Raw genomic sequence first — 10,501 nt, 5'->3', positions numbered from 1 at the left:
ACGCATCAGATACACACAAACATTGATAAGAAGAGGCACTGTGTGATAAACTGCTTAACATTTAATAATACTGTTTAAACAGGCCATTTTTATAAACCACTCTTCTCTAGGATTTCTTTTAATATATGGGGCTCAACATATATATACATATATTTAAATTAGTACTTTGAAAAAATGAGTTTAAGATTTTGTGTGTGTTGCAACATTTAGAATGTGTTTTTTGAAGGACCACCTGGATCAGATGGATTGCCAGGTTTGAAAGGAAAACGTGGAGACAGTGGATCACCTGCAACCTGGACAACGAGAGGCTTTGTCTTCACCCGACACAGTCAAACCACAGCAATTCCTTCATGTCCAGAGGGGACAGTGCCACTCTACAGTGGCTTTTCTTTTCTTTTTGTACAAGGAAATCAACGAGCCCACGGACAAGACCTTGGTAATGTCCCAGTCCCAGTTGCCAGTTGTGTTGTTCCACATGCAGATTGTAAATCTTTATAGCCCAGGATGCTTCCCTCTGAAGTTAAGTGTAAACAACCTTGAGTGTCTCCTGACACATTTTAAAGAGAGCAAATAAAACAACACTGGCCTGTCTAATTTTCATTCTGGAATGTAAAATGCTGGAAGGAGCCTAGCTCAGGAATGCCAGCCTAGCTCCTCCCATTCAGTGCAAACAATTTGCCCCTAAAACCTCCTAAACCACCTGTCTGCATTTATCTTTTTGGCGCTTTTTCTTTTTTCTTTTATTTTTCAGACAGGGTCTCACTTCCATCACCCAGGCTGGAGTGCAGTGGTGCAATCACAGCTCACTGCAGCCTCAACATCCCAGGTTCAAGCCATCCTCCCACCTCAGACTCCCGAATGGCTGGGACTACAGGCACATGCCACTATACCCAGCTAATTTTTTTGATTTTCAGTAGAGATGAGGTCTGGCTATGTTGTCAAGGTTTGTCTCAAACTCTTGAGCTCAAGCAATCCTCCCTCCTCAGCCTCCCAAAGTGCTGGGATTACAGGCGTGAGCCACCATGCCCAGCCCACCCGTTTGCTTTTTAATCTCACAAATAACAGCTTTTCTAAACCTTTATCTGGTTATTAGCTATTATGTACATATGAATAAGTGGGAATACTTTGAAGCAAAAACACTATCCCAACTGACCTACGCTAGCCCCCATGTTCTAAATCGATTAGAAAGAGCCACAGGAAGTATTAAAGGTGGGAGAAAGAAGATTTGTTTGCCTATTGGATCTTTGATTTCTATCAGTATGAAAACTTTTCAATACTACGCTTTGCAGATAACTCTTTTGTGTTGTCTTTGTCCAGCTTTTGCTGCAGGTTACATTTAAATTAGCTTCTCTCTAGTAACGATGCTGAAAATAACTTTAACTTACTGAAAGTGATACTCAGTCTGATGTTTCATTAGGAACTCTTGGCAGCTGCCTGCAGCGATTTACCACAATGCCATTCTTATTCTGCAATGTCAATGATGTATGTAATTTCGCATCTCGAAATGATTATTCATACTGGCTGTCAACACCAGCTCTGATGCCAATGAGCATGGCTCCCATTACTGGCAGGGCCATTGAGCCTTATATAAGCAGGTAAAAATCCAATCCCCTAGTTTTACAATGGGACCAAGTGAATCACTTCCCTTGTAATGGAATGTAAGGCAGCACATCACAGTGCAGAAAGTGGCAATGACACCATAGTCTTTGTTTCATGTTACAGATGCACTGTTTGTGAGGGTCCTGCGATCGCCATAGCCGTTCACAGCCAAACCACTGACATTCCTCCATGTCCTCATGGCTGGATTTCTCTCTGGAAAGGATTTTCATTCATCATGGTGAGGAGAAAAGGAACAGGAGGTTTATAGTAAAGACTACCTGTAGAATGTTACATTGTGCTGAGTACAATGTGGTTCCCAGGGTCAATGCTGCCTGCTGTCCGTGTGTGCAACATGCCATAGACATTTCCTTGAAAATCTACAAATAGACTTTTTTTTTTACTTTTGGTAAATAATGGAGTATTAAAAAAGACTTCTCGAGAGGAGATTACCTATAAATTCTATTATGAAATTTAGGTGAATAGTAGCTGCCTTTTATTGATAATGGAATGTCTCTTTTTATTATTATTTTTATCCTTTGAGACAGAGTCTCACTCTGTCACCCAGGCTGGAGTGCAGTGGAGTGATTTTGGCTCACTGCAACCTCCGCCTCCTGGGTTCAGGTGATTCTCCTGCCTCGGCCTGCTGAGTAGCTGAGATTACTGAGCTGTGCCACCATGCCCAGCTAATTACTGAGCTGATCTGTGCTCACCATTACTGAGCTGATCTGTGCCACCATGCCCAGCTAATTTTTGTATTTTTGGTTTCTTGTTTTTTTTTTTTTTTTTTTTAGTAGAGACAGGGTTTCCCCATATTGCCCAGGCTGGTCTCAAACTCCTGACCTCCAGTGATCTGCCCAACTCAGCCTCCCAAAGTGCTGGGATTACAGGCATGAGTCACTGCACCCAGCCTGGAATGCCTATTTTTTATAAGATAACTGCTTTATATACATTCTCTGTAATTTTTATGAAAACGCTGATAGGTAATTTCTATCATTTACAGTTTTACGAATAAGAATGAAGCACTTTCCCCAAGGTCTTACAACTATTTAGTGGAAAAGCTAGGATCTGAACCCAGGTCTATCTGCTCCAAAATCTGTGCCCCTTTTGACATTCATATGGAGATAAAAGCAAAGAAAAACAGTCTTTTAAAGAAAAAGCTTTCAGATGTAAATGCTGGTGAAGAAGTTTATGGATTGGCCATGTGTGACTGTGATGACTGTCATAGCTGCACACAGGTGGTTCTTTCTTTTTTCTTTTTCTTTTTCTCTTGAGATAGAATCTCCCTCTGTCGCCCAGGCTGGAGTGCAGTGGTGCATTCTTGGCTCACTGCAATCTCCACCTCCTGGCTCACTGCAATATCTGCCTCCAGGGTTCAAGCAATTCTCTTGCCTCAGCCTCCTGAGTAGCTTGGACTACAGGCACATGCCACCATGCCGGCTAATTTTTGTATTTTTAGTACAGACATGATTTCACTATGTTGGCCAGGCTGGCCTCAAAACTCCTGACCTCAAGTGATCTGCCCACCTAGGCCTCCCAAAGAGCGAGCTGGGATTACAGGTGTGAGTCCCTGCGCCTGGCCACATAGGTGGTTATTTCTAATCTGTAGCATCGCTCATGATTATTCCTCCCCCTTCTTTACTCACAGTTGTCCATTCATTAAAAAAAAAAAAGTAGAGAATTGAAAATTTGAACCCCAAAGGACAGAGTGTTTATTCAGATTTTTTGAATTGTGGTAGTTCACAAGTGCAGGTTCTGAGGGCACCGGGCAAGCACTGGCCTCCCCTGGCTCCTGCCTGGAAGAATTCCGAGCCAGCCCATTTCTAGAATGTCATGGAAGAGGAACGTGCAACTACTATTCAAATTCCTACAGTTTCTGGCTGGCTTCATTAAACCCAGAAAGAATGTTCAGGTAACTATTCACCATCAAGCTTAATCTGATGACTCAGTTGCAGAACTATTCAAAGGTCGCCTGTGTTCTTGGGTCAACGAGTAGCCATGATTTTGTACTACTGTGCCAATAAAGACAAAATATGGGTTTTGTCATCACTAAACACATTTAACATTTGTATATGAATTTATAGTAAACTACTTGATACAATCACAAAATGATCTCTCATCTGAATTTACTGTATTGAAAGACATGTGAATAATGTGGATAATTTAAAGGGTGGGAGTAGTTTTTATTACCAAAAAGATGATCTGTAAGTTTTCATCAAGGCCTGTTTCTTTAATGCTGCTAAAATATGACTAAAATTATAAAATGCCACCATATGTACCTTTTCAGAAATATACTTCTTCCATAAAGAGAAATAGTCCATTAATATAATAAATTTCTCTCCTTTTTTTTTTTTTTTGAGATGGAGTCTCACTCTGTTGCCCAGGCTGGAGTGCAGTGGCACGACCTGGGCTCACTAGAACCTCCACTTCCCAGGTTTAAGTGATTCTCCTGCCTCAGCCTCCTGAGTAGCTGGGATTACAGGCATATGCCAAGACACCCATCTCATTTTTGTATTTTTAGTAGAGATTGGGTTTCACCATGTTGGCCAGGCTGGTCTGAAACTCCTGACCTCAAGTTATCCTCCCACCTCAGCCTCCCAAAGTGCTGGGATTACAGGCGTGAGCCACCACACCCGACCCTGTAATAAATTTCAAAATAGCAACAATATTCATTAATAAAACTCAAACTCAGCAAAAATTCCCTTTTATGCATAAATAAATGAGATTTTTTTGGTTTGTTTTTATTTCAGAAAGCCTATTCCATCAACTGTGAAAGCTGGGGAATTAGAAAAAATAATAAGTCGCTGTCAGGTGTGCATGAAGAAAAGACACTGAAGCTAAAAATGACAGCAGAACTGCTATTTTTCATCCTAAAGAAGAAAGTAATGACAGAACGTGCTTTTATTTAGGTATTTTTCTTTAACCAAACAATATTGGTCCATGATGACTTAGTACAAAGTTTCAATTTGTTTCCCCACAAAACAAAGCAGTTCTTTCAAGTCAGTTCTGTGATCTGGTTCTCTAATCTGTGCTGTTTCAAAGTTCTCTGTGGCAAAGCAGCAACTATTCACAAAATATCACCAAAAACCTATTCCACTTACATCCAAGGCGCTGTCACTACGGTGATTGTGTGAAGTTTGAATGCTACAAGTTATGAAATATTTGGCCCACTGGACTCCCACATTTGTCTTCTTCCTGTCTTTAAGATTCAGGGAGGCTAAATCAGTGTTTGATTGCCCCACCACCGCTTTCTGAAACTTCAGACCCTGGGTAGGGGAAGAGAAGGGGGCATGTGGTATCCTGGAGCATCGTGTATAGAACTGGACTTTCAGACCTGCTGAGGACCGTAAGGTCTGACAGAACACAGAACTGGACGGAGGTTCATGGATTTTCCAGGACTGTTTCAAACATGCCCACTGCTAAGGGCAAAAGGGGGATTCCCTAATGGAACCATAATACCCTTGGAAATACTGTATGGTTTTGTTTTGTTGGTTTTTAAAGATTTTTTTGTTTGTTTATTGAATTCATTTCACTGTAGCTCTAAAGTCTGCTTTTATTCAAAGCATATAAAATTTTCCCCCTTAGTGAGTTAGTTTTAAAATGATATTGTTATATACATACTATGAAATATGTCTAACTTTAACTTCTCTTTTACCAGCATACCCACACAAATAACAAGAATACTACTTATGAAATGTGCACTTTATCCTCATTCCATAAATGTTGGTGCATACCTTATGTAAGGGAGCAGTTCAATAATCCATGAAAGAACTTAAGGCATTCGTTGGTTTATCAGACTCGGAATCTATTTTTTCATTGCTCTGAATGTGTCATCCCTCTAGGTTTTACAGATTTATTCCTTTGTTACTTCTCTAATTCTTCCTTTGTAAAAAAAAAAAAAAAAAAAAAAAAAAAAAAAAAAAAAAAAACTTTTTATGTTACATATTCTTACAAACCATATTGAAAGAGTCCATTGTTTAAAAATCTTAATGTATCAAACTGTATAATTTGGCCACTGTATGTCTTAAAACCTGCTTTTCAACGTGTTGATACATTCCCAAGGTTACTTAATTCAACTTAACAATCATGTTATTCAGCACGAAGCATGTCCCAGGCACTGTACTAACCTACAGAGATGCTAAGAGAAAAAAGAGACTTGTTTCTGATCTAATAGCCCAGAAAAAGTAACTCATTGCTCTGTTAAGAATCTCACATATACCAGTAGCTTCCCTCCCCTCTAGTTTTTTCTGCCTTTTCACTGCTGTTATATTTCATCATGATAATTCAGCCCAAGTAAAGGTTAAAAATAAGGTCTATGCCTAGGGAAACCCAGGGCTTCTAGTTTCTCTTAGAAAAGCTAAGAGAAGATGAGGTCTGAATAATAGCAGAAAAACCAACATCTACAAAACATTAAACTAGTGTTATACTTGATGATAACACTATTTGATGAGTCTTAGAGTCCAGACACAAAGAGACAAAGCTTTCAAGATGCTTCTTGATCTACCCCAGGTGGAGTTGGTGGTGCTGATATTTAAATTCAGGCTACTGCTTCAATCTCAATTGCTTTGTAAGTGAAAAACATGACCCAGAGGACAGCACAGACTATGGCCATGGCTCACATGGTTTACATCCTTCACTGCTCATGTGTTTGCTGTCAAGCCATTTTTACATCTAAACTAAGATGTGCAGCATTTCACTTATTTAGATTCACTTAACAAATAAATTTTTCTGCTTTAAAAATGTCTTACTGTCCCAAGTGTACTATAGTGGCATATAGAGCTAGCTAATCTCTACAAACCCTCTGTAGGCTAGTAGTTCTCAAAGTGTGGTCCCTGGAAGAGCAGTATCAGCATCATCTGGGAACTTGTCACAGAGGCAGATTCTAGGGACCACTCCAGACCTACAGAATCAGAAACTCTTGGAGGAGGGCCTGAAATATCTATGTTTTACCAAGCCCACCACATGATTCTGATGTACTCTAAATACTGAGAAAACCTGTTCTAGGCAAATACCCAAGCAACAACTCTACATGTAGTTACCCAGTACGGCTGGCTACAACTGCTCCATCCGTGCCTCTTTTTAAAGTTCAAACTCACAGGTGACTCTAAGGTTATCTACTTTTACTCATAAGTAAAAGCCCTAGACTGGTGCTAATGTCAAACCACTGGCCTCCACTCAGGCCTCCATCTTCTCATGCCCTCTTACCAGTATTTAACTTCTGAGGAAGACAAGTGATGCTAAAACCTGAAATTCCAATGAAGCCATATGAACAGTCACACTTCTAAGACTTTACTTAGCACTAAATTACAGCTCATGTGCATTATTTTCCAGATAGCTTATGAGTAGCTTATACAATTATGAAGATTTAATATTACAGATAAAATATAAACTGTTTCTTTAAAATTGGGGCTTCAACTTTGGAATTTCACAGTGTGCTAAAATAACAGATTTCTCAGAAGTCTTTCAGCAAGATACACATTATTAAGTAACTTATTTATGAAAGTATTAAAATGCTTACATTTGAATTTGATGGCTAACTTACAAAGATTTTCTATGTATCAAATGTAACTTACTGCTACTAAACTTAATTTAATATTTACTCTATAACCAAATGAAATATATTTAAAATATATTGAATATTTTATATTGTTATATCCTGACAAGATGACAATATTTTAATGTACTAATATTTCTGTAATTATATCTAAAATATTATTTTATTGTATTGCCTAAGAATAAACATTTTTTAAATTGGAGCTGGTCCTTTTTTTCCAAAATGGAAATAAATTTTTTTTGGATTGTAAGAATAACAGATGTTCACTGTAAAAAGAATAGACAATATAGAAGTTATGAAGAAGAATATAAAAATGGCCATGATCTAATCCTTACTCCCATCCATGATAAGTGATGAATCTATTTTTAAACAAAAATGAGATAAAAGTATGCTATTTTGTCACCAGGATTTTTTTTTTTTTTTTTTTTTTTTTTGAGATGGAGTCTCACTTTGTCGCGCAGGCTGGAGAGTGCAGTGGCATGATCTCAGCTCACTGCAACCTCCGCTTCCCGGGTTCACGCCATTCTCCTGCCTCAGCCTCCTGAGTAGCTGGGACTACAGGCGCCTGCCACCATGCCTGGCTTTTTATATTTTTAGTAGAGACGGAGTTTCACCGTGTTAGGCAGGATGGTCTCGATTTCCTGACCTCGTGATCCACCCGCCTCAGCCTCCCAAAATGCTGGGATTACAGGCGTGAGCCACCACGCCCGGCCTTTTTTGTCACCAGGTTTTTTAAAACTTAATACATAGTGGGCACATTTTCACACCAACAGACAAGAATTAATCATCATTTGCACCACAGTTCATTGTATGGGTTTATAACCTAAGATAATAAATCCCCAATTGACAGACATTTAATTGAGATACAGACATATTGTACCTATGTCACCACAAGTTTGTCCAATTATTTCTTCAAGATAAATCTCTAGAAGGAACACTATAAAGGTCTCAAACAATCTCAGGCTTTTGATATATATACAAAAATGCTCTCCAGAAAGGTTGCTAGAATTTTCAGCTGCATCAACCATGTAATGAAAATACTCATTTCCGAGGGGTGGAGCCAAGATGGCCGAATAGGAACAGCTCCGGTCTCCAGCTCCCAGCCCCAGCGACACAGAAGACGGATGATTTCTGCATTTCTGCCTGAGGTACTGGTTTCATCTCACTAGGGAGTGCCTAACAGTGGGTGCAGGACAGTCGGTGAAGCGCACTGTGCGCGAGCCGAAGCAGGACGAGGCATTGCCTCACTCGGGAAGCGCAAGGGGTCAGGGAGTTCCCTTTCCTAGTCAAAGAAAGGGGAAACAGACGGCACCTGGAATATCGGGTCAGTCCCACCCCAATACTGCGCTTTTCCAACGGGCCTGGAAAACGGCACACTAGGAGATTGTGTCCCGCACCTGGCTCAGAGGGTCCTGTGCCCACAGAGTCTCGCTGATTGCTAGCACAGCAGTCTGAGATCAAGCTGCAAGGCGGCAGCGAGGCTGGGGGAGGGGTGCCCGCCATTGCCCAGGCTTGCTTAGGTAAACAAAGCAGCCAGGAAGCTCGAACTGGGTGGAGCCCACCACAGCTCAAGGAGGCCTGCCTGCCTCTGTAGGCTCCACCTCTGGGGGCAGGGCACAGACAAACAAAAACTCAGCAAGAACCTCCACAGACTTAAAGGTCCCTGTCTGACTGACAGCTTTGAAGAGAGTAGTGGTTCTCCCAGCACGCAGCTGGAGATCTGAGAACAGACAGACTGCCTCCTAAAGTGGGTCCCTCACCCCTGAGCAGCCTAACTGGGAGGCACCCCCCCAGTAGGGACAGACTGACACCTCATTCAACCGGATACCCCTCTGAGACAAAACTTTCAGAGGAACTATCAGACAGCTGAATTTGTGGTCTCATGAAAATCCGCTGTTCTGCAGCCACCGCTGCTGACACCCAGCCAAACAGGGTCTGGAGTGGACCTCTAGTAAACTCCAACAGACCTGCAGCTGAGGGTCCTGTCTGGTAGAAGGAAAACTAACAAACAGAAAGGACATCCACACCAAAAACTCATCTGTACATCACCATCATCAAAGACAAAAAGTAGATAAAACCACAAAGATGGGGAAAAAACAGAGCAGAAAAACTGGAAACTCTAAAAAACAGAGCACCTCTCCTCCTCCAAAGGAACGCAGTTCCTCACCAGCAACGGAACAAAGCTGGATGGAGGATGACTTTGATGAGTTGAGAGAAGAAGGCTTCAGACGATCAAACTACTCTGAGCTACGAGAGGAAATTCAAAACAATAGCAAAGAAGTTAAAAACTTTGAAAAAATATTAGAAGAATGGATAACTAGAATAACCAATGGAGAGAAGGGCTTAAAGGAGCTGATGGAGCTGAAAGCCAAGTTTCGAGAACTACGCGAAGATTGCAGAAGCCTCAGTAGCAGATGCGATCAACTGGAAGAAAGGGTATCACTGATGGAAGATGAAATGAATGAAATGAAGAGAGAAGGGAAGTTTAGAGAAAAAAGAATAAAAAGAAATGAACAAAGCCTCCAAGAAATTTGGGACTATGTGAAAAGACCAAACCTACGTCTGATTGGTATACCTGAAAATGATGGGGAGAATGGAACCAAGTTGGAAAACACTCTGCAAGATATTATCCAGGAGAACTTCCCCAATCTAGCAAGGCAGGCCAGCATTCAGATTCAGGAAATACAAAGAACGCCACAAAGATACTCCTGGAGAAGGGCAACTCCAAGACACATAATTGTCAGATTCACCAAAGTTGAAATGAAGGAAAAAATGTTAAGGGCAGCCAGAGAGAAAGGTCAGGTTACCCACAAAGGGAAGCCCATCAGACTAACAGCTGATCTCTCAGCAGAAACTCTACAAGCCAGAAGAGAGTGGGGGCCGATATTCAACATTCTTAAAGAAAAGAATTTTCAACCCAGAATTTGCTATCCCGCCAAACTAAGCTTCATAAGTGAAGGAGAAATAAAATACTTTACAGACAAGCAAACGCTGAGTGATTTTGTCACCACCAGGCCTGCCCTAAAAGAGCTCCTGAAGGAAGCACTAAACATGGAAAGGAACAACCGGTACCAGCCACTGCAAAAACATGCCAAATTGTAAAGACCAGCGAGGCTAGGAAGAAACAATAGCAACTAACGAGCAAAATAACCAACTAACATCATAATGACAGGATCAGATTCACACATAACAATATTAACGTTAAATGTAAATGGGCTAAATGCTCCAATCAAAAGACACAGACTGGCAAACTGGATAAGGAGTCAGGACCCATCAGTGTGCTGTATTCAGGAAACCCATCTCACGTGCAGAGACACACATAGACTCAAAATAAAGGGATGGAGGAAGATC

The 10,501-nt window shown here is 40.9% G+C and overlaps 1 protein-coding gene across 1 annotated transcript in view; it reads left to right on the top strand.

Moving 5' to 3' along the window:
- COL4A3 (collagen type IV alpha 3 chain) overlaps nt 1-7,352 on the top strand; it is a 127,387-nt gene extending 120,035 nt beyond the window's left edge. Inside the window, exons 48-52 of the mRNA XM_058437764.1 lie at nt 227-436; nt 1,418-1,595; nt 1,723-1,837; nt 3,336-3,508; nt 4,347-7,352. Of these exons, the coding sequence (XP_058293747.1) occupies nt 227-436; nt 1,418-1,595; nt 1,723-1,837; nt 3,336-3,508; nt 4,347-4,431 (761 nt within the window). The 3' untranslated portion in view covers nt 4,432-7,352. The remainder of the gene's footprint in view (nt 1-226; nt 437-1,417; nt 1,596-1,722; nt 1,838-3,335; nt 3,509-4,346) is intronic.
- Nucleotides 7,353-10,501: the final 3,149 nt, after the last annotated feature.

Source organism: Hylobates moloch, unplaced genomic scaffold, assembly GCF_009828535.3.
Source record: "Hylobates moloch isolate HMO894 unplaced genomic scaffold, HMol_V3 SCAFFOLD_1, whole genome shotgun sequence".
Classification (NCBI taxonomy): domain Eukaryota; kingdom Metazoa; phylum Chordata; class Mammalia; order Primates; family Hylobatidae; genus Hylobates; species Hylobates moloch.
This window is presented reverse-complemented; position numbering and strand designations above follow the sequence as displayed.